At 38.2% G+C, this 24,373-nt stretch overlaps 2 protein-coding genes across 2 annotated transcripts; both read right to left on the bottom strand.

Annotated features, from left to right (window-relative positions):
* Positions 1-491: 491 nt before the first annotated feature.
* ap1ar (adaptor related protein complex 1 associated regulatory protein) lies at positions 492-10,891 on the bottom strand. Its single transcript, XM_029512912.1, has 10 exons — positions 10,704-10,891; positions 9,138-9,186; positions 9,022-9,048; positions 8,600-8,631; positions 8,395-8,491; positions 8,120-8,218; positions 7,309-7,370; positions 6,559-6,632; positions 6,268-6,390; positions 492-5,624 (listed from the first exon to the last, which is right to left on the bottom strand). The coding sequence occupies exons 1-10, from the start codon at positions 10,772-10,774 to the stop codon at positions 5,353-5,355; spliced, it is 906 nt and encodes a 301-aa protein (XP_029368772.1). The 5' UTR covers positions 10,775-10,891; the 3' UTR covers positions 492-5,352.
* A 1,040-nt stretch (positions 10,892-11,931) lies between these two features.
* On the bottom strand, positions 11,932-22,545 carry cfap100 (cilia and flagella associated protein 100). The gene is made up of 18 exons (XM_029511983.1): positions 22,444-22,545; positions 21,748-21,903; positions 21,480-21,572; positions 21,083-21,197; positions 16,085-16,162; positions 15,884-15,987; positions 15,520-15,730; positions 15,359-15,423; positions 15,073-15,236; positions 14,825-14,905; positions 14,011-14,212; positions 13,765-13,823; positions 13,525-13,564; positions 13,278-13,432; positions 12,788-12,917; positions 12,464-12,666; positions 12,145-12,238; positions 11,932-12,057 (listed from the first exon to the last, which is right to left on the bottom strand). Exons 1-18 carry the CDS (start codon positions 22,543-22,545, stop codon positions 11,932-11,934), a joined length of 2,178 nt encoding a protein of 725 aa, XP_029367843.1.
* Between the last annotated feature and the right edge of the window lie 1,828 nt (positions 22,546-24,373).

The following is a 24,373-nucleotide window of genomic DNA, read 5'->3' as shown; positions in this document are numbered from 1 at the left end:
CCCGTTTACTGCTAGGATTAATAACACCGACAGGTTTGATTCCTGGTTACTTCTCCCAGACCACCCAGGCACATAAAAGCATCTGGAAGAAGTGACAAAACACACAAAGGAAAAAAGGATTTGCCTCAAAGGTAAAAATTTAGACATTTTGAAGGATTTTCCCCAAATGTTCAGAATTAGTTTCTGTGGCGTAGATGAAAAATGATCTCCCTATAAAGTCAGTGGGAAGTAAGTGAACTCGAGTGCCCTTGGAGCCACATGTACTGCTGTGTAAGCAATAAATAACATCCATTATTATTATCCCGTCAACCTCCCACGCCTCCCAAATCAGGGTACAAGTGATGGCAATTGAAGCTTTCAACATTCAGATATTTGGTGAAAAGGTAAACAAACATGGTTCTGATGGAAAAAGTTGGATACACAAAATCAAGTATTCAGTTGTCAGTGCGTCACATCTTTGAGATGAATTATAATAGTAAAACAACACAACATGACATGGGTACCAGTTTATTTTGAAACTGAATTCATTGCAAACAAATAAAAAACCAAAAGTTGCAAGCCACAACAAAAAGCAACCTTGAAAAGAATCATCAATACATGGACCTAACAGAGAAATGTAATCCTTCATTGACAAATGTGCATATTAACTCTACGCTCACATTCTCACCAACTCAGGAATGGATCCTCAACACGAGGAAAAGGGAACATTTCTGCTTCATCACTCGATCTTTTTTGTCAATTTCTGTCCCAAAAAAGAAACTTTTAATATTGACACAAGTTATGTGTTCACATATAATCTGTAGAGGAAGTGACTAGATAATAGTGCTATAGTAAAACACAAGCGGTTCTATCTGTGGCACACCAGAGTGTTGCTGCAATGCAGCTGTGAGTTTATACTGATCTAATCAAATATTCACAACGAACCATAACATAGTGGCATTTAGCCAACTCTGAAAACTGCTCCAATTCAATTTTTTTTAATGAAACATTTGTCATAAGAAACTGAAGCCAAGCTATTAGGTAATCAAATATTTTTAGTAACTTACAAAAATTATAAATTATCAATTGTCAATTAATATTCCCACAGTCCCATCTCTTTAAAATTATGCCGTGGCAATGGACATATGCAAAGACAATTTTATTCACAAAGACCCAAGCTAAAGATGAAGTAAAGCTGTAAAGTCTGTTGGTGAAAAACAAGAGAAACCCCTTATAAATCTCTCATATGCACACTTAAAGTTCTGTGATAAACTCAGTTAGTTACTTCTTAGTTATATGAATTCATATTATGTCCTGATTTAACAACAGCTATTAACTGAATATGTTTGTGGAATAATCATGCCATCCTGAAGTGAGTAAACACACTGCACATGTAAATGTACAATACAGCTACAGCACCCAAACATGTTGAACCATCTCAAATCATTTTTGCCAAATCAGGACATGTCAGTCTTTTTGCTTTGTAACATTTGAAAAAGCAGAAATCTTTGGTCATCAGTGCCTGTAAACAATAGTAGATATATTTCAAATCAAAACTGAAGAAAAATTGTGTCAATCCTAGTCTTTTAATGGCACAAGTCTTATTACTTCAAAAACCAGAAATATATAAAATACGTGATCGCTTGTTCACAAAAGATTTTTTCACATGAAAACTATGCCAGCAAGACTCAGTGTGCGCCAAGTGGTTGATGAGTAACACTTTGATGAACTGAAAGGAAGTTGAATCATTGTCGTATTTTAAACACAGCTCAGCTAAAGGATGTTTAGTTTTGCCAAATGTCACAGATTTTTGACTGTTCTTTCTTAAACATTGAGGAAACTAGAGAAGGTGACGTTTATAAAGCTGACCCAGACTGTATAACCTAGAGAGTGCATTGGGAGCATGAATGTTTTCAGGGGAAAAACTGTGTGGAGTATGTTACTGGTTCCAGCACATAAAAAAAAAAACAATGAAAAAAATCTATCTGTAACTTTTGACCTGTTTTCTGTAAAACCCCACAGTATTTATTTTAACATTATGCCATTATCTTCAATCTTTACTTTCTGCCTTGTCCATAACTTTCATCTAAAGCACTTTGGTTTTCAGGTTTAGACCTTTTTGATTTGTGAGCAATAAACAGCACACTGCTCTCCAAAGCTAAGCTTCAAAAGCGCAGTATGCCTTTGAGGAGATCAATACATTCAACATCATTTGAGGAGGTTTACCCGTTGTTTGTACTGGACTGAGTCATATGATTTTGGGAAGGCAGTTACCAGTATTGACTTTTATCAGATGATTATCTGTAAAGTAAGCTGCCTTTGATGGATGCACCCGGAGTATTATATTGTTTGTGATTGTGTGGTGAGCTATGACAGACGAAAAAGAAACACGCCACACTTTTGTACGACATACTTGAGTTGAGTAGTTGAAAAGGCAAAGCTTGTACTTTTTTTCCTAACCAGAGTTTATTTATTTGTAGTCTGTATTGCAGATTTATAAAGCTTAGGGTTGTGATTTGTATTGTAATGGAAGAATGAATGAACCTTATTGTCTTTATACCAACAGTGCAATGAACTGCATTTTGCTGTGGGTATCATGACAGTAAAAAGTTAATTCCTTCTTTCATTCAAAGTCTGAATGTATGAAGTGTATGAGGTGGTTTAAGTGAAGCCATTCTCTTATTGCTTTGGTTTGTTGTCATTTGGCATCATACCTTATGTATTTTTATTAGAGAAATTCAAACATTCTGTGAATATGAAATATCACTTTCAAAAGTCCACATTACTATGTACACAGGAACAGATAAAGACCAGTTCAATTGATGGTTATATTAATGCATGTTGTGTAGAATAAAAATAATAATAAAAAAAAAAATCAAAATGCACCTAATTGCCACTGTCTTCGGTTCACCATTTGTGTCTGGTCTCTACAGTGAATGCATATGATGTCCAAGACATTTTTCTAGATTTTATTATTTTTTTCTTAGGCTCAGTGTGACAAGGAATGTTAAGTTACATATTTTTGTTTTAACATAAAATTACAGTGATTAACCAGAGATCATGTAATCACAGCAACAAAAAAAAAGTGCTCAAAAAACAATAGTATTTTTAAAATCACACACTCAAATATTTAGAGGTCAAATCAAATTAACCCGTGTCCCATCTTCACACTTAGACAGTAGTGCACAGTGTCCTCTTCACACAAGTGAAAGATGGAAAATTAAACTCAAAGTCCACACATTAGAGTACCATGTGTAAACTACTTCTGGTTCTCACGGATTAAATAGTCAGTCTCCTGACTCATGCAGTGGGTCAAAATCAGGGTGTAAAAATGTGATCCGCAACAACTAGAATAATCTATCCAGAAGAATCCCTTAGGGAAAGCAGCTCTGGATCCATTAAAGCCTGGAACATGTCAGAGTTTAGGTCATACAGTCATATGTTGTCTTCAGTTGACTAAGATAAATATCTTTTTGCTCAGAATAGCTGTTTTCATACCATATCAGCTTTATTACTCAAAAATATGATTTGTCTCTAGAACCAAAAAAAAAAAATCAATCAGCAGCAACCAATGATAAAGCTGTAAGGAGTGATTTTTCTGTTTAGGAATAGATTGTTTTCTGTGGTACTTGGCCAAAGCTGTTTATTCTGCCATAATGCTCCTGTATGAGTTTGGATTCTCACATTCATATTTTAATCATTTAGTTTTCACAATGTTTGAATATCTGCAGAATGGTTTAGAATACCAGCAGGAACTTGAATAGCCCTCGGTAGAGCACATACCTCCACCAATGCCAAACAATCCCACACATCTGCACAGAAATTTATTGGGAACTTCTTTGGCTGCATTCATCAAGCAAGTCTGGTGCCAATCAATTCAGCACTTTTTGTGTAGTCATGCTGTCAAACAAACAACGGGTGAACAAAACAACCTCCTTGGAAAGGGTAATTACTGCTGTCAAAAAATTGGTCAATAAAATTTAAAGTTGGGGATTTTAACTTGCACGTTGTTGGAACTGTGGTTATCACAATAAACCAGAGAACCAACTGAAGACAGTGACTGGAAAAAGCAGTTCTGAGGCCATCCATGAAAAGGCTTCACTTTATTTGCTTAATGTCAGATGTTCACTACCTATATATATATATATATATATATATATATATAAAAATGTTTTCATGTTTTGGCTTCTTTGTTATTTTTATGGACACGAAGCTGTTAGTCCTAGGAAGCTTACACTTTTAATGAAATGCAGAAGTTGATTTTGAGCAAAGCAAAATTAATTTGTCTATATGCACCTGATTTGTTGATCTATTTAGATGTCAGAAGACAAGTTACAGAACTAAAAATATAAAAACTCAACATTGCAGCATATGTCAGTGCAATGACTGCAGCCTTTTTGTCAGGGTGCATGCACTGACAGAAATTTGCAAAATGTGCATGCCTTGTCTGAAGCTGCTGTTATACAAAAATAGGGTTAGGGTTAGGAAGCATCCCTTGATTTAAAAAGATATTCAAAGAAAAGAGCCCAGTTCCAAACCAGAAACATCCTGGGTGTTTGTTACAGCAGCTACATCATTCCACTTCTTCAATGAAAATGTAGTCTGTGTTCTCCCTTTTTTCATTGACTTGAATGAGAATTTCAGCTCTTTTTTTTCTATCATGCAATTATGTAATCAACCTGGAGGACAAACCAGAGGCAGAGTGACAAAGTTTCTTTCTGCAGTTTGGAGGTTTTTTCTGTGCTTATTTGGCTGCCTGTTCTCACCCAAAATACATGCAGGAGTTCTCTTGCAGTTACCACTGAGCAAGGCGCTGACCTCAGAACTGTGTTTGGTCCCCAGAGCACTGCTGTGTGGCTGTTGGCTGCTGCTAAATAGTTAGGAAGGGTCAAATGCAGAGAACAAAGTCCCCAGTGGGATTTAAAACAAGTATCTAAATGAATGATTCTGCATGAACACCCTCACTGCAACCAGTGAAATATGTCCATTTCTATCATTTCTAACAGCTCCTACAGCGGCCATCTGCTTTTCAAATAAAACTTGGCAACATACTTATTTATGTACGACCACCTGTGCATTCAAAATCAGCACTTGCTGAATAATGTGTCAAATGGTAATGAATGCAATTCATCAGTTACAATGCATAAAATGGCCAGGTAATTTAGCAAATGAAGGCACTGAAAAATGAGTATTTGATAAAAATGTCACTACAATTCAGTGTAGTGTCGAAATCCACAACATATTACTGCAGCAACAGATTTTCCTATTACAGAATATGAAGAGCAAGTAAGTACATTTCTATTTCATGAGGCAGAAAGCTGGTGAGCTCTGACATGAAGAGAGTGTGACAAACATCTCCTTTGGTGCTGGACACTATCTGGCCTGGTTGTCCAACCTGAGGCCACAGTCTGAAGCGTCCTCAGAGGGAGTATCGAGGACGGGATTGACAAAGCCTTCAAATTCAGCGTTTGCACTGTCCTCTGGGTGAGTACTCACAAAATCATTTTCCCACTCCAGTGCGTTGGAGTCCTCAGAGGCTGAGGTGGGGCCGCTGTTCATCTGCTTGCCACCTGGCCTCAGGGCAGCACGCAGAATGTCCTCCTCTGTCCGAGACCTCTCCCAGGCTGGAAGTGCTCGATTGATTCCTGGCATACAAGGACACAAGCTTTCATTCTGACAGCTATACAATTTCTTTCTCTTTTTATTTTTTTAATGTCTATGTATATTGAGCTGCTGTTTCCCCCCCTCTTTGAGGGATTATCTAACCTTATCTAACCCACCAACACTTTTTTTATATGCCATTTATGGAATCTATCTCACAAACATAGGCAGTATGTTTATTTAGGACTGACTGACTGAGCAAAACTGGCTGCAGATATCTGTTCAGGTGTTATACAAGAAACACAGGTAAAAGAGCAGTTTTATTATTGACCTATAAATATACCTTGGACTATTAGCCATGTGAAGCTGAGAACCCCTGCAGTCCATCAGGGCCCCCAACTTGCAATATCCCATAATCATACAAAAAAAAAAAAAATTCTTCTTACTCCTCTTTGCAATACGGTCAAAGAAAAGCTTTATCAACCTTGGCTGGGAAACATAGCCCTGGTTCTGGGGGGACTGATGTCCCTCAGTGTGAAACAAAATCTTAACAGAATACATTTTTAATGGAGATGCCATTTTTTTGTATGACTGCAGCAAAGCTTTTGAAAGTGACACTCAACGGGAAAATTAACAGTTCAGCCTGAGGAGGCATCCCATCAAGAAAAGTAAAAAAGGAAGTCTCACCTTCCTCATCTTCCCACTCTAGGTCCAGAGATGTCCCATCATCATTGGTTGAACGAGTCTTAGTGGTGAAATCCCAGCTGCACTCTGTGTTAGGAGTCACCACATTCGTGTCAGAGGGAAGTCCTGGAAATATGGAGATAGTTATTACAAAAGAGTGCCAGCAAATTTGTTTACCTTTCCATGAAACAGCCGTCAACTCTTGAGTAAAAAACACTGTGCCATTATTTTTATACAAGTTATAGAACTCTATATTATTTGAGTCAGAATAATTAAGGCTGGAATGTCACTCACTGTTACCCCTGAAAGCCTCAGACTGGGCTTTTACATTCTGGAGGTAGATATCAAAATCCTCCTCAGAGGTTTGTCTGAAAAAGGCAAAAGGCAAAAGTCCACTCACTCACTGCACTGCAAAAACTTGCACAATACCGGTTGGACTGAGAGGAATTCATGCACAAAAAACATCTGTCCTAAAGTAGATCCAGCCTGAAGAGGACGTCATACTAAGGCTTCTACTTCAACCTATTCCTAACATTTGGAAGGATGAAAATGGATACCGTAGTCAGCTTTGCCAATGCTGCCTCCTTTCATTACAGTGTTAAAATGTGAGGATTTGTGAGCTCTGTACTCTAGTCTGACAGGGAACAGTTGTTAAGCATTGGATTTTTGAGACTGGATACCTTGAAGTGGTTTAATATCTGCTCTGCAGCCTACACAATGCACGACTGCAGGAAAACAAAGCACACTCACACCACCAAATCGATGCTTCTACTGAGTTCTGAAAAAGGGCAACAAGTAGTAATATCAATCATCTGGGGGGTTGACAGATTGTGATTTGCCAGATGCTGAGAGTTTTTAAATATTTTTTTACATATGCCACCAACATGGGGAGGATGAAAGACTTGGATTAATGCAGCTTTGATCAGTTCTTCTATGACCACTGAATAGTTGATCTGTCCACTAAAACATATGCAGAGCCTTATGACTGCAGTTTATCCTCTGCCCAACAACCACTCTGTTGTCTAATGAACTTAAGTGACTCACTTTCTCTGCTGAGTTTCACTGCCAGAGCCATCTGCTTTCCCTCGTATCCTCTGGGCAGACAGCTGCTTACAAAAAAAACCCATAGATTAAGTAAAAAAGGAAAGAAAAAAAAAAAAAAACAGTCAACAAAACAGTCATATTTTCCCACAAATACAGACAGATAAAACTTACTAAAAAAAAGAAATCCGCCAGCTTTGGCGTCAATAAGAAAACAAGTGAGCAAATTATTGAAAGAAAACAAAGCAACAGGGATGTGGAATGATAAGGACCTCCATATCAATATATCATATTACAATAAAAGCTAAGACATATTGTTATCTTTCAACTGTCTCTATTCTTGGTGCTGAATGGCATTGTGGGAACTATAAGAACCTGCCAAAATAACATAATAATGGCACTTGTTGCAGCATGGACATTGGTTTTGTTTTTTTTTCTCTACACTGCTTGTATTTAATTTAATACGGACACAGTCTTATGTCAGTTTGCACTTTTGCAACTGCTATATATCTAGGGTGAATGAATATTTAATGCTATGCTTAACACTGCCTTGATTATGTGACAATAATACAATACTACAAACTGCGTAAGATAAATGAAACACTGACGCAGATGACAATTTCACCACCTTAGATGAGAAAGCCAGGGTAATGAGCAAAAAGAAGACAAAATATCACTGTGTGCTTTAAGACACAGAAGTCTGAGGACTTGAAATGCTGGGAAACTTCTGCGTATAGCCAGTAGGTTAGAGTAGAAGTTGTTTAGCCAAGCAGTAAGTCAACCTGGCAGAAGGGAGCGCTCAGTGCCGCCTCACCTCCTTCATTTTTCGTTCACGCGCCAACCTGGCGGCCTCACGCTGGGCGGCATTTCTAGCCTCCTCTTCTAGCCTTAACTTCTCCTCTTGTGCTTCTAACTGAGCAGAAATAACAAAAATGAAATAAACACAAAACAGAAAATTACATAACAGAAAAAACAATGCAGCAAATTAAAATAAGCTAAATTAGGTGTTAAACATAAAATGAAATGATGGTGGGTGTTCATCTAGCAAAGTAGGACGCCTGTGAGGTTGTATATGAAATTGTGCCTTACCTCGGCTTTTAGCTTCTGGTCAATCAGGATCTGCTTATCTGAGATGGCAGTGTAGCAGTGCTCTCTGAGGTGCTTGATTTCATCCTCACTGATGGGCCTGTCAAAAACCAAAAAACACAACAATATATTTTAAGGTTAACTAATCAAAGATTGTTTTATTAAAATAATCCACATAATAATTTCTTTAAGTCACGAAACCGCTGACCTTGGGCAGGGCTGCGGGCTGTCCCCCTCCCCCTGCAACACAACATTGAATTCCACTGTAAAACAAATCTTCACTCAATGCACTGGTTGACTAAAGAGCTACAAGTATGGGACTCTGCAGACAGTAACTCAGTTAACCCTAGGAAGAAATAATGGAAGACTGCCATACTACAGTCATGGGTGAGCAATGAGCATGTCATTTTCTACCCATCACTGGAAGATGGCTTTCTCCAGGAAAATCTGATGTGAGTTTGGAAGTAAACTGCATCCTGGGGGTATCAGTGTAGCACAGCTTTCAATTAGACTACACATCTATCAAACACTTATTCGGTCTTTTAGACCATAATTGAGTTTCAAGGGGAAAAAAAAGAAAAAAAAATAACTAAAAATATTCTGAAAACTCAGGATCAGGATCACACTTACCTCATCACTTTCTACCAAATTTTCAAACTGTAAAATTAAAAGTCACAATTAGACATCACACAGAATAATTTTCATTATTAACAAGAAAACTATAGACATAAACACATTGCTCATACCTCTATTGTATAATGTTCCCCTGTGGTGCTGCTTCGGAAATACTTGGATCTGTAGAAAGTAAGCGAATGTGAACACAAAGTTTAAACATTTAAACTGGGCTGCTGCAATTTCACATTCAAGGATTATATGACACTGTATACGTCTGACATTAAGATAAACATGAGGAATTAATCTGTTAAAAAACATTTTAAAACTGACTCTGGCTCCTATCGCCACTTTTTAAAAACTTACCTGTTTGAAGTGAAAAAGACAAAGCAGGACTATCTACAGGTCAAGGCACCCTGGACAAGTTACAAGACCGATATACAGACCCAACAAATATTTACACTTATACTCGTGCCTATTGACAATTTTGAGTCACCAGTTAACCTGAGCATACATGTGGTTTGGCTGTTCGACGACAGTCAAAACCACTGGACCACTGTGGAATCATGTCCAAGCATGTGGAAAGTCTATATTATTTTTGATGGGAAACCTATGTTAACTTTGTTATATTAGTTATGCTTAAGATGGTAATCTTGAGAGGATATAGAGTGTTCTGCAGTTGGCTACAGTTTCATTTTTTGCATACTTATGCATACATATTTACCTGCAGTTCTGACAGTTTGTCCATTTACATATGTTGTCTCCATCTGTCTAGTTCAAATTGCTGACGCAGATGTGAGGCTGTCCCAGTTTACAAAACAAAAATGCTGAAATGTTGGCAGGAAAAACAAACAGCTGTGATCTGTAAACATGTTAATAATTTTGGTCTGGATTAAAAGTAATTTAGTTCCTGATAAATGAATGAGTCTTTCTCAAACATGTTTTGATCCTCAGAAAGTGAGTCAACAGTGAATCAAACTCCAGCTGAATAAACAGTGAAGGTATGGCCAATAACGTTACTGGTGTCCCAACAACAGAAACTCACAAAAGGCCCATCTAATTCACATACACTAATCTTCATTTCATTGATGCCAGCGGTGATTTCCCTGCAAACACGTGGGACATTTTATAGACATTTGACCATTATGGTCTTGAATCACTTCACAGTAGTCTGGATGTTCAGCCTTATATTTCTATCAACTCTGTTCTTGTGTTTCAAAGCTTCACGTTGATACATTACAGTGTGGATGTAAACAAAGAAATAAGAATAGAAGTGACTCTTTAATATGGCGACGTCCCGTCTGATCTGAACAAATCAGGTGATGACGTCAGGCCTCTCATGTGATGATAGCATTGCCACGATGTAAGGCAAGAAACAGAGTATTCAGTCCCAGTTTGTTTTTAAGGATTAACGGGAACTCCGAGGTCCAGGTCCTGTTGGGCTCCAGTCCTGGACCCGGACCCCCCTCCACCCCCCGTCCAGACTGTTGACAATAGGGTGGGGTCTTGGTTCCCGGTGTTTGTGTGACCGCAGCTTGATCCACAGACCACCTTATCCCGGGTCCACCTGAGAGTCAGACCGGCAGTCCTGACAGACTAAAGGCTAATCTGCTGTTAGCCGACGGTAGCAGGAACCGGATACGCTGCTTTATATGATGCTAGTCAGTTAGCTAGCCCAGCTAAAGCCACGGCCCACTTACCCGCCTCCTCTCTGGATCCGGTTGGCCTCTCTCCTGAAGAGCCCGGCGCAATAAGCCCAGCAGTTACCCATCGCATTGTCAAATATGACTGATATCTAGCTGCCGGACAGCTGCTGGTGTGTCCCCGCTGCTGGCTACATCTCCAGGTCCGCTCCTCTCCTCCAGACACTTCCTCATCCTCCTTCCTCTCCGGCGGCCAGTCAGCACAGAGACATCTTCAGCAGCACCGCCTGCTGTCGATCCGCTGAACTGTCACAAACCACAGCAGGGAGGACAGTTCATAACCTGGGAGAAGAATGGGACGATGTCGTTTTAAAGCTCCAAAGATGGCAAAGATGGCATCCATCAGTCGAACTGAACAATTTACCTTTCTAAGTTTCAATCATTACAACTATGTGGAGAAAAAAGCGTCAGTAAAATCCACTTGGATCATTCACGTCTGCAGAACATTTGTCCTTTTAAACCACATATTTACAATGATCTTTGCTACAGATGCATCGAAGCGTATGTAACATTTTACAGTTGTGGTGTGCTGAGGTGGACCCAGTTTTAACTACTGTGGACCAGTTGTTCCCAGACTATGTTAGGCCTCCTTCAAAGAGTCACAAGATAAACTCTGTGGGGTGAAGGGATGATAAATGAAGCAGAGAGAAGAGAAAGAAAAGCAAAGCACTGGTACAAATATAAGCTTTCAGTATTTTTTTTTTTGTTTTGTTTTGTTTGTTTATTTAGTTTTATTTTTTGTGAAATATAAAACCATGTTAGAAGTTTTGAAACCTCATATGGCTTGTTTAATAAAGAGACACAATTTATTTATTTATTTAGGTCACAAACCAAAAGCACTGGTTTGACATGCATTAAAATATAATAAAACAAAATAAAAATGTGTCAAGGTGGTTGGAGAAAGAGAGCTTTTAGTAAAATCACCATACCAAAAAGAACTTATTCATATCAGTCAGGTCACCTTGTAACAGGGGCTAACAGGACTAGTAGGTTATTTCACATACAGCGCCATAAAATGTTACAAAAGAAATAAGTTGGTTGTTTGACAAACACATCAGAAGCTTTCACACGAAAAACATGCAGAACTGGAAACAATTTTGTCTGGGACTGAAGATTTTAGTCTAGTAGTAAATAATAATAATATCTGGGCAAATTACATGTGCTAAACAACTAATTATGTTTTACATTAAAACATTTCCTTGCGTGATTTAGTTTTTTGCTTGCTTTACTCAGTGTCCTCAGAAGTGAAGAGGTATGCATGAAGCTCATCTTCAGCTGGGATGTTGTCGATGTTAATGACTTTGACTTTCGGAGCAACAGGCATACACCTTGGCATGAGCTTTCTCCCGCTCTGAAAGAAAATAATTTCAGTTTCAGTGTTTAAAGGTAGTGGCAGTATAAAAGGTTGCATAAGGGAATGATGAAGCAAACGACTAACCGTTTTCTTGGAGTCAGCCAGGGATCTCTCCATATACTTCCTCATTCTTTCTTTCTGTTTCTCTCTTTGCTCTCTCTGCTTCTCTTCGCGTTCCCTATTTCATGATGTACAAAGGATTTAAGGAAAAGAATTAAAAAGAAATATTTTTTACAAATCTTTGAATTGATATTGATGGAAAAATCATTATGGTATACATTCATTAGAGTTATGACGTGACAGAACTGCCATTTATGTTCACAAAAAGCTTGAATATATTACATGATCCAATTATTTCTCCCCAAGAACAGAAGATAAGCAAACTATAAACTCTAAAGCACACCTGGCCCTCCTCTCACTGTCCTTTATCCTTTTTATCGTTTCCAAGATATGTTCAGGAAGGCTCTCAAGACCTTGCAGCACTAAAGCCGTACGTTCCTCAATATTGGCAAGCTTCTCCAAGGTGCTGAGGTTGGTCACTCTGCCATCCACACAGCAGCGATGTACCTCTGACACCTTCTCACTCAGAGCATCGAGCATCACATCCTGTCAGCAACAGTGAGAAACTGTTAGTCAGCACCATGTACCACTGCTGTCTCACTTGTGGCACCATGTTAAAACATGTGATGTAAGAAAAAAATTGTAAAAATATTATGTGCTTATTTACCTGGTCTTCAATGTCCAGTGAGAGATGGAGCTGAACATGTTGTCTGAGCTTGTTGTTTCTTGCCCTCTCTTTGTCAATTTTCTTGGTGATCTCTTTGATCTTTAGATTTAGTTTCTCTTCCACCGTTTCACTACAGGCGAAAAAGGAATTATCATTGCATGGATGTTACAAATGAAGATAGTAATGTTGTATGGGGAAACTAGCAGAAAAACGTATTAGGCAGAATAGACCTGATGGTTGTGCATGTCCAGAATGTGATGGAAGTGGCTGTTATTTATGTTTGTTTAAATAATCACTTTTTCTTATTTAATTGCTCAGTTAGAATTCTCCTACACGGTAACGGAGCTTCAGATAAAAATAGATGGATAATTGCTGTAACCACAGAGTAACAACACAACAAGGTGCAAGAGAGGATTTTGAGGAAAGACCAGTAGTAAAATGCCAAACATCATAATCGTTCATTCACAGAGCTGGAATCCACGATGCTTACATCTTCTTCCTGGTTGTCTCAACAGACTTTCGGAGCCCCTCCATTGTCACTTCCACCCTTGTAGTGTTCTGAATCAGGGACAGGTTCTGCTCTGTCAACTCCGTCATCACATCTAGAAGCTGCTGGGGGTCAGAAAAGTACAGCTCTGGCTCATCCTGCAGAGAGGTGACACAAAAAGTTGAGCAAGATTGGCATAGTGTGAGTTGTGAAAATAAAAACTCAAGATTTAAAAAATTCTAAAACTGACCTCATATTCTGAGCTGTCATTATCCAGATCAGAATTTATCCTTAAATACCAAAGAAAGAGTATGGGGTCAAGAGGATGTTTTGCAGCAGAAGGTGGACAGAATTTTTTTCCTTATGAAATCATCCACCTTATTTACCATTTACTTTATGTATGTGCAGGAATGTATAAGACATAGTTGTGTTATGTATGTAGGTATGATACAGTGTTGTGATTGAGGTGAGTGTACTGGAGTCTCCTTACACTGTGTCGCTGTGGGATGAGGACACCCTGGTCTCTCTGATGGTCTCACTCTCCGTTTCCTCGATCTCTGAACCTGTGCGCATATTCAAATCATACCACTGCCTATTTCAATACTATGTGACAAAGTAACCACATCAATGCTGATGATAGTAATGATGAAATAAACAGCAGCAATGAAAATCTATTCCATTATCACCACGGCCCTCCTAATCTATTTTATGTTGATGTACTTGGTTTACTTCGCACCAAGCTGGAATACTTGCCGTTAGTAAATGCTGAGACCTGAGGTTTAAGTTTCTGCTTGTTCTGCATGTCTTTGTCAGACAGGACTTTAGCTTTCAAAGCCTTAGCTTTCTGGGCCTCCTGCCACTCGGGAGGAGACAGCTTGAACAGAAGCTCTTTGTATCTCTTGTAGTCCATCAGGATTTCTTCTAACTTGGCGGTTTCACTATGAGGAGGAAAGACCAGATTTAAATCCACATGATATCACACCATGTCTTTCCACCATTGTTCACGTTCATTTGTAGTTTCCTCCTAGATTTAGCATTTCATTTTATAATAGATTTGTCAGTGTTAATGTCTTAATTGCACTCAGTTAAAATTTTATTTTATGGCATTAATCGTGGGCTGCTATTTGGTCCGTTTGCTGTACCCTTAACTTGCCGTCCAGCCATTAGCAGCTTCCTGATGCTGCAATGAAACGATTCACTAATGATGCTTAGTTTTGCTAAAAACAAAAGCAAAACAAAACTCCAAAATGCAACTTCGTGAAGTCGTTTTCTCTGATTCCTAATCAAGAAACATTGCTGAGAACTGCTTTACATTGTTAATACAGCCCAAAAAACTGTTGTGAGGTTTCATCAATCCATCCATTCTATATTTACTGGCTCTTCATTTAAATTTTTCATAATAAAAAACAAAAGTTAAACAAGTCATATTTTGGAACAGTGATTAATCCACAGCTACTCTGTGAATAAATTGTGCGACAGCCCTGTTTTATGCACGATATATGATCTACTGATGGATAAATGCCAATGACACAAGATCAGCACAGCGCTACCTCTTTATGGCTCCTATCTCAACGGTCAGTTTCTTGATCTCAGCAATCTTCTCCTCTTTAGATTTGGCCTCTCGTTCATAACTGACAACACAGACAATTATTCACAGATTTTTAAACATCATATGAATGTTGCTAGATCAACAGTTTGCATTGAGATAAAAATTATAGTAAAGCTGAATTTCAAGACCCACAGTTTGATATTTACTCAAAAAAACGTGCCAACTATTATTTCACAGGTTGATACTTACAATAATCTGGCCTCCACAGACTTTTTCTCATTCTCTCTGAGGAACTCTTCAAAGATGAGATTGTCTCTAGCAATCATCCTTTCAAGCTGCTTAACCTGACTCTGCTGTTTTGTAACGGCCTTGTCCATCCTTAAAATCTCATCCCTCTTCGTTAATATAGATAACTGAAGAGAGAACGAGTGCCCATTTGAGATGATTGAAGAGGAACCGAGTTCAGTGATAGATGCATTGGCAGTGTAAGGAGAAATACAACTGACTGTAGTGAACTGTAAGAAAAAGAATTTACCTCCATCACTGCCTTTTTCCGTTCCATGGAGATTAAATTGTGTTTGCTGTCTTTTGTAATGTTTTCTGGGAACAAATGACAATACAGAGTGGCAGGCGAAAAGTTACAGGTAGCACCTTTGCAAAATCTGTCATGGTTTGACTTGCTGACCCTTTTCTCACCTCGTTTCATCATGGCCTTCTTCAGCTCGAGTCTGCCTGGTGTTTCCTTGGGGAAAGTTGTCTTGTTCTTCTCCTTCTCCATTTCTGTCACCTTTTCCTCCTTCTCTTCCTCCCCCAGTTCTTCCAACAGCTCTTTCTTCATCTTGGCCATCATTCGTGCAGCGTAGGTCGTTTTCTTATGAATTGGCAAATCCAGGAATTTACGCATCTCCTGTGCATGGATGAGAAGAACATGACTTAATCATATCAATGGTCAGTTTTTCACTTTTTGCAAACACTGACTCACATGCACACACAAATATCAGATAGTTCATATAAAGCGATTTATTTAAATAAACACAATTGTGCTTAAGCACACACCAACCTCTTTTTGTCTTTCTTTTTCATTTACACTCAGTACAAAAATGCTGTTACTGTCTGGCACTTTGAAGGGGCTTTGTCGTGTCTCCCTCTTCCTTCTTCTCATGTCTACAAACAACGGAAGGAAAAAACTAAACCGATGAGAGCCTATAGTTTCCTATAGTTTTGTCTCTGTTTTTCAAATGTATCACTTTGCCCACTTTACCTTCTTTCTGTGATTTGGCAGCAATTTCAGCTTCTGAAACTCCAGCGCTACTTGAAGAATTTCTGATCTCTGCTTTCTCTATCAAAAAGACAATAAGAGCATTAATTACAAAAATAAATAAATAAAAATAAAAAATCAGCAAGTGAGTCTGTTTGAATGATTGAATGATTGAAAGCATTGTAAGAGAAACTTACTTTGATTTGGTGATGACATCTCTAAGGTTTCATGTGGCTTGTGGTCCTGAACTGAATCCATGTTTACTTTGGCTGAGAGAACAAATGAAGACAAACTTAATCTGACTGATTAACTCTGACTGAAGGTGGCCTACTATGAAGTACAGGCTCCTTTTACTTCACCATCAACTTTTTCTTAAGTCCTTTGAAGACACATCTCTGCATGCAATGATTCATATTGTTTACGGCTCAACGTCCAATTTTCCATAGGCAGTTTTCCTCCTTTAAATAATGTTTATTTTTAAAGAGTTTGTGTGTTTACTAAGCAGTTGTGTTCTCAAACTCTACGTGCTAATTATAATTATTATTTAGCTTACGTTGAAAAGAGCTGTTTGACCGATCATTTATGTACAGAAGGTTTAAATATTTATTACACCATTTAACTGCTTTAATAGTATTATTATTTATTATATTATTACCATTTCTACCACATATATCGTGCGTACACCGTGTCCATGGTGCAGGCCACAACTGGCTAAAGTTTGAAGATGTTGTTTGCCGTGATAAATAAAAACCAGCCAACACAAACACAAACACGCTTCTTCAAACGAATGTTGGCAGTGAGTTGGACCCACCGTGTGATCGTGAAGTTCAGCCTCAGGACGAAAACAGAACATCAGGACACAACTTCGCTCCGGAGGGCCGAGCACTGTGTACACTGTTGTCATGGTAACCGCCGCCTTCGCGGCCCCTTGGAAAGTTCTGCTCCTCTAAGATCATACACCCGTCAAACATAGCTAACTAAGTCTGTCCCTCCACGTTTGCACACCATCTAAGGTTACTGACACTGGTTTCTTCTTGATACACACCCTCTGTGTAGGAAAATGATTGACAAAACACACACACACACACACACACACACACACACACACAAACAAAAAAACAAATAAAACCACAGGGTTTGTGTTTGACACAGGAAAAGGAATCAGGCTTGCTCATCTCCATGTTCGCCCTCCACTAGATGGCACAGACAAACCACACAGTCCCAAGCTGAGCCTGGTGTTTCCTTCTCCCTGAGTGTCAGATCAGCTTTCGGGATTGTAAGTGATGCTGTTAAAAGGAATGTTTTCTGTAGCGCATCTGTGTTGGCTATGTAAACTCGACTTTACTGCCAACACATTGCATATAAGTGAATATACTTAGAATCTATCAGTGCATATTACCTCCCACGCATCCACACATGACCCAGCACAGGCCCGCTCAACAAAGCAGCCCACACACTACACTTGCTTGTAGGAAATCCCAGTGTCAGATTTTCAGGTTAAAGAAGTGCAAGCACATGGGCGAGTGTTGGCTCAAAAATAATAAAAAAAAAGTGTGTGTGTGTGTGGGGGGGGGGGCACATTGTGTTAGGAAAGAGGAACGATACTTTTATTCAGATTTGAAGGGACTGCCTCATGCAGGGGATGGGAAACCTCAGGCAAGCTTTAGCACAAAGGCTTCTTTGCATTACCAACTTTCCATGTCTTCAAAAAAATTTCTGACATGGCTGTGCCTACATGTTTGCAACCAGTCCTCTCACAGTTGCCAGGAAGTTGCTTTGCACACAGCAGTTATCACTGCTTTGCAATGTGGATGGTATTGGTTGCTGTGGTATGAAGATGCTATAAAAGCAGTTGGTTTCTTACAGCGCTGCTTGGATTGTTACAGAATGCCTCCACCTCCTCCGCTCATGTAGCCCAAAGACCATGGATATTTGGTATTATATAAGAGGTGAACATTCAGCCTGTTATGCATAATTAGATTGACAGCTTTTCTTAACATAATTAACTCTGCAACCTTCAATGAACAAAAAACGTTTTAAATAAGGAAAAAGATGCTCATCCATATATCAAAGGATAAATGCACACAGAAATAAAATGCAAATGAATACACACTAAAATAAATTAGAGGGTAGCATTTCTTGAGGAAACTAATTATTTGGGCACAGACTGAAAATAAGAATAGACGTAAAACGCTAATGCTCCTGCTCATTGCAGTAGGTTCAGGTGGTGAACTGAAAAAGCAACGCTGGCCTCCTGCCATGAAACAAACGTTGGAGCACAGTTGGAGCTGCCTCGTGGCTGCAATCACAGACTTAGCGCAGATCCATATGATTGTGCTTGAGTCTCTAAAGTGTAACAGCATTTGTAAAATCAACATATGTGCAATCAAGCATTTTAAAAAGTTTGGATTTTTTACATTAAACTTTTCTGATCAAACCAAACATTCAAACTCATGCACTATATTGTCTATATTACCAGAAATCAGATTCATGAATAAATGAACTACAATGAGACAAAAAGTCATTCTTTTTAATGGCTCTGAAATAAAATAAATAAAATGTTATTATTGCAACTGATCTTTTTATGCTTCTCTAAAGCTTTGGGCAATTGAAAGAACACTGTAAAGAACTGTGAATCTGCTGACATGCTAATGAATTTATCATCTATAACTGAAGCACAAAGATAGAAATATTCTCCCTGGGAAAATAAATGTCTCGTAAAATATTCCAAAACTGAAATTTCACTTATTAGTTTCTTTTCAACCGTGTTTTAGAGTCTGCATTAATGCAAAGTTATGTTAACTTTATATCAACTTGCTGACACAAAATTTTGTTATTTTACTTCATATTTTCAGGTTGTTCAAACTGAAAAAACGAAACAAAACTAAGCAAAACTGTGCGTCATTGAAAAAAAGAAGGCTGTGATTAGATTTGAATTGATTACCTAAAGGTCCCGCGGTATGTTTTCCATTTAAAAGGTCTAACTATGGTCAAAGGGATGAGCTCCTAGTCATAACCTCAGAATCATGAGATGACAAAATGTAAATATAAATTACTGTCATGCTGCCATGCCTCCTGCGTACATCCTGAAAACCTGCCATTTTTACACACAGCCAGCACAGTCACATCTGTTTCAGTGCCCTCATTTGATATCATTAGCACAACAAAACAGCATGAAACAGAGACTGGCTCTGTTTGACTGGAGACTCTGCTGCCATTGACTTTGCTCTGAAACATGTCAGCGTCTTTGGTTTTACCTTTTGACTCTTGCATGTATTTTACATGAACTTTTGTTTTCAGATAATAATTGATCCCAGTTAATAATATTCAATAAATGCTGGAGGGATGTCATTAATTAGGTCTCAAATATTAATGAATGTTCTCAATCGATTAATTTTAGCATTATGCTTATCCTTTTCTGCACTCAAAAAAATAATTTGTTCAATGTACTTAATATAGTTATGTCAACAATTTCCACAAAACTGTGTTGTGTTCAAACTAATTTAATACTACTATTACAGAGAAAATAATAACCTTATGTGAAACCAACAAGACTGTATTAAGTAATTTCAATATTATCTGGTCAAGTTAGCCTTAATTGATCAGGCAATGTTCAGCTAACTAAACAGGTGTTCATAACACTGACCTAACTCACTAATGTAAATGTAACTCAGCTGCATTGAGTAACACTAATTGAACAACCCCTTGTAGTTCCAACTTAACTAACTTGAATAATCCGTACTTAAACAGTTTTCATTGTTATCAAGTTAGTAAATAGCGTTGGACTTACTAAACCTAGTTATGTCAACAATTTCCACACAATGTAGTTAAGTAAATTCAAATTACAATACATTAGTTCTGTAGAAAAATGTTATTTATTGCCAACAAGCACAAACAAACAAATTTAAAACCACAAACTTTGAATTTGCGAGAGTTATACCTTTAAAAATGCTCCTGCATATCAAACAAACGTTGTTTGTATAGCTTATGTATAGCTTATGTATAGCTTATTTTTATTTCCCCATTTCTAAATAAAAATGTTTATATTAAAATATTTTTTATGCTATAAAGTACTCTGTTTTGTTTACAGTTAAATTTGTATAAAATGCCCAATGAAAACAAAAATCTCTTCCAGGACCTACAAAACCAAACCAAACCTTAAAGCTATATTCTTTTCCCTTTTTTCCCCTCACAATTACTGAACACTGTACGATGAAACATTAGATACTGATTTTTTAAAGATGAACCATCTACATGAATAGGGTGAACAAATGTCAAGTAAAAAATACTTCAAAAATATTTCTTTCCTCCCTGCCACTTCAGCATTGTAGGGGTAAAAAAAAAAAAACAAATCAGTGCAGTGTTTTCTAAAATTAAACCACAAAGGGAAAAAAAGTCCAACATACATTTTCAACAGACAGTACCAAATCCTATGAACAGGAACTTGGTCAACATTTGATCACAGCACCATAAACACGATTTCCATTTGTTTCTCTCATCCTCCTTGCTACAACGTTCAATATTCACCTATCACTCTCCATTTCACATTGTTGATGTCCACTTCTGCAACTGACATGAATTCAAACTTCTCGTTTGTGTTTTTCAATTTTGTTACTGTCTCTTCTATTTGTAAACATTTTCTTAACTTAACAACTTAACATTCAGTGCATCTGATCCACTCTTCACTGTTCACAGTTCAACATGCAGGGTCCAAAAATCAGTTTTATGTCAGATGGTCTGAGATGGAGTTTGTCCTCCAAGCTTCATCTGTGCTGCTTAGGAGCACTACACTTGTCTAAAATGTTCCTTCAAGTAGTTTGTTTTTTAGCACTTGGGCCTTTGTTGAGAATTTCTTGCCATCTAGTTCCATCACAAGTTTTTGCAGAACCTCAAATGTGTACTTCAGGTTTTTTGGATAGCTCAGGTCCAGTGAGTACATGAGGCCAAACAAAATGGCGACTGCATTTGCAATGTTATCAAGGTCATGGAGCACTTCCACACCTTCAATGATCATCCCAACATCTGCCAGGCCATCTGTAGACTCTGCACCTTCCATCTTTATGGCAAAGATTCCCAGGACTGTCTGGTCCATAGCCTCCTGGTTGTCTTCAACATCCTCAAACACAAAACAAATACACCTTCAGTTACAACATACACACCATTTATTATCTATCCAGCCTTCAGCCTTCTGATGCTTTTTTCTTGTTGTCCATATATATCATGTTTGGATCCAAGGCACTAAGGAACTGCCAACTAAGAAGTTTTGTATGTGTACCCTAAGCCTGCATGGTATCTTATTCTTCTGTGTGATAGACTTGTCAAAAACTACTAAAATAACAATCACATTTTCAGTTTCTAGAGAGAAAGTACAGTAGAAATCAAAGGCCAAAATACTCACCATGTACTCTCTTATGAGATTTTCAGGGTCTTCATTGAGGTAAACCATTAGTGCTTTCAGTACACAGGCTCTTCTTGTTTCAACAGCATCATTCTGCAGCAGAGAACAAGGGAAGTGTGTAAGAGAGGTTATATTGGCATTGCATTGTGCAGCAATTACCACTACAGATCATCACTGTTCAGCCAAACTGGTCAGACTACTAATTTTCAGCCCTACAGTAGCCAGCTGGTTAATCTTCATCATAAAAAATAAATAAAATAAAAAGTACCTTATCCAAGTCTGCCATGATAGTCCTTATCTTCCGCCCTGCTACTCCTCCTTTACTTTTGAAGATTGTCATCAGCCGTGTAGAATGATGATCCAGCTGTTGCATGAATTTCGATCTCAGTGGTACAGTGGTGATGCGAGTAAACTCTGCTTCTACCTACAGACATTTAAGAAAGTATAAAAACATCAACACAATACAGGTCAAAGAAAACAATCAAATTACCGGACCAACAAAATGTTGTTGTGACTTCCTAAGATTAAAATGTTGTCACGTGATCAGGTACTGTGTGAATATAGAACTACAACAAGGATATCCCTTAGTTATTTCTCAAAATATCTCAAAAGTTATAATTTTCAGATATGATTCTGTTGCCCAGTTCCAATGACCACCACATGCTTGCAGTACAACAAATTTGACACAATTATTTTCTTTTAAATTCATAATTCTAATTTTCATCTTTGGGTGAAGATTAGAGCAGCAAATAATCTTGAGATTTTTTTGCAGACAAAAAAATGCCAAAATTGTCCAGTTTCCCTCTTACTCTGAGTGTCTGTGTTGCAAATAAACAGACATTTGAAGACATAATTTTTTATAATCAAATTGATGAAAATAATCTGTTGTTGCAGCCCTAGTGAAGATTCCTTTTAATGTCATCCCTTCACCCCCTAAAATGTAAAAAACTTAGTTATGACTGACCTCATGTTCAGAGAAAAGAGCTGGCCACCTTCTTTTGAATTCAGCAATGAAAGGCTTTTCTTCAATCACTTCATGCCGCCTGTAAGCAAATGTTTTTTCCATTTTCTCCTTAACCACCTGTTGGTTGTTGCTCTTTCTCACTTCGGACAATAATGCCAGTCTCTCTTCCTCAAAGCTCTCTTGGGATTGTCCTGTTGGATAATCTGGACAATAGTTCACCTCTGCTCTTCTAGCTTTCTTCACTTGATTTGGAGATGTGCGTGGATCACCTTGTTTACGCTTGAAGGAATTCACATTCAGCTCAGAACATCCAATATTGCGCAGTTTTGTGCGGTAGTTTGCCATTTTATATTTCAAGCTTATTTTCCACCCATAAAAGCCAGAAACAGAACCTTGCTCCTTTAAACATGGGTGTTTCTTCACGAGTGCTTCAGCTACTGCATCAAATTCAGCATTGTACGGATAAGCTTTATATTTGATTATCTGGGATGCCAAACTTTCAAGAATGTCTGACTTCATTCTTGGACTTGGACTGAAGAGGATACCATTATTTTGAAAGTCAGTATTAGCACGCTGGAGTTGGAGCTCGACATCATAGCCGAACTCAGGCACAGGGAAGACGTCTGGCCATGGCTCACATCTGAGGGACGATGATGATGAGCTAGAAGATGAGAGAATGTCAGTGTCCACAGATGAAATGGAAGCAGTGTCATCCCAACTGGGTTCCACTGAAGACAGGCAAGGGCTAGTAAGAGACAAAGCACTTGGGAGGTAAATCACTTTGAGAGTAGCTTTGTTTTGAATGTCTGAGGTGGACTTCAGGTTTATGAACTCATCAAAGTCACTGTCCTTGTATTGCAGTCTGAAGTCTCCTGACACCTCACATTGTCTCTTTATCTCACTTTTTATTTCCTCAACAGAATCAGGTATTCCTGAAGGCAGGCTTATTTTGGAAGAGTCATTTTGTCCAAGGATGATGCGAAGCACTGCCAATGTAGCCATATTGCTTGACAGGTTATTCTGAAGAAAAGCAGAAAAAAATGATTAAAACCATATGTAACAGAAGTTTGAGCAGACAGCATTCATTCATCATCAGTATGACTATCATGGAGATTAAAAGCATAGGGATAGTGTAAAGAAAGCATCCCTCAGAATGACGCACAAAAGTCAGACACTTGCTTCTAAATTAGCTTACTGTTTATTATGAATCTTGATTTTATATAAATTTACAAAGTCGTCATCAACATTATTTTATGATGCAGTGTAGTGTCATTGTAGTGTTTGTTCTGGCTCAAATAACCTCCTCCTGAAGCCACAAAAAGTCTTGTTCTACTTCTGACACATTAAAAGGCACTCATGTTCCTGTGTAAAAATAGCTCTTTGAAGAGTTATCTTGTGTATCATTTTAACTGTATTCCCATAAACACGGTCAACATCAAAAATAATCAAGAATAATTACCAGACACGTGTATGTATCTTTTAAGGGTTACCATTCGGCGGGTTCCACACTTGTAGTCAACCAGGGGATAGTCGTCAATTAGTTCACTTAATTCAGCCAACACAATCTCTGTTGCTGAGGATGCTTGTATCTCAAAAGCCCTGTAGTGCTCTCTGTACCATGATGCCAATTTTCTGCATATGAAGATCAATGTGTTTTCCAATATACACATTTGAAGTATCTCCACAAATTCAGGCAATCCACCAACTGATCCATGCACAATAATCATTCCATTTCTATATTGTATGCCATTGGTAGAGACACTCTGTGCTAGAGTAACTGTTGTGAGATCAGGGTATTTTTGACATAGATGAAGCGCCACATCCTCTTTCATGACATCTACAGGAATTGACGAGACATGTGTCACATCAAAGGCTGATCTCGCATAACTCCCTGTATAGATGTGATGGCCAATCATCAGCTGGTGCTTAT

This window comes from Echeneis naucrates, chromosome 10 (genome assembly GCF_900963305.1).
Source record: "Echeneis naucrates chromosome 10, fEcheNa1.1, whole genome shotgun sequence".
Lineage (NCBI taxonomy): Eukaryota > Metazoa > Chordata > Actinopteri > Carangiformes > Echeneidae > Echeneis > Echeneis naucrates.
Note: the sequence above shows the minus strand (reverse complement) of the source record. Positions and strands in the feature narration are given on the sequence as shown.

Bases quoted from the DNA above. Each gene is read 5' to 3' on its own strand.
- ap1ar (XM_029512912.1), bottom strand. From the start codon at position 10,774: ATGGGTAACTGCTGGGCTTATTGCGCCGGGCTCTTCAGGAGAGAGGCC. The intron at 9,187-10,703 runs GTAAGTGGGCCG...TACTTTCTACAG, and splicing joins CGGATCCAGAGAGGAGGCGG to ATCCAAGTATTTCCGAAGCA. The intron at 8,492-8,599 runs GTCAGCGGTTTC...GGTTTTTGACAG, and splicing joins AGCCCGCAGCCCTGCCCAAG to GCCCATCAGTGAGGATGAAA.
- cfap100 (XM_029511983.1), bottom strand. From the start codon at position 22,545: ATGGAAAAAACATTTGCTTACAGGCGGCATGAAGTGATTGAAGAAAAG. The intron at 15,237-15,358 runs GTAAATTCTTTT...TTCTCTCTTCAG, and splicing joins GGAAAAAGGCAGTGATGGAG to TTATCTATATTAACGAAGAG. The intron at 12,918-13,277 runs GTAAGCATCGTG...TTTCGCCTGTAG, and splicing joins GAGACAACCAGGAAGAAGAT to TGAAACGGTGGAAGAGAAAC.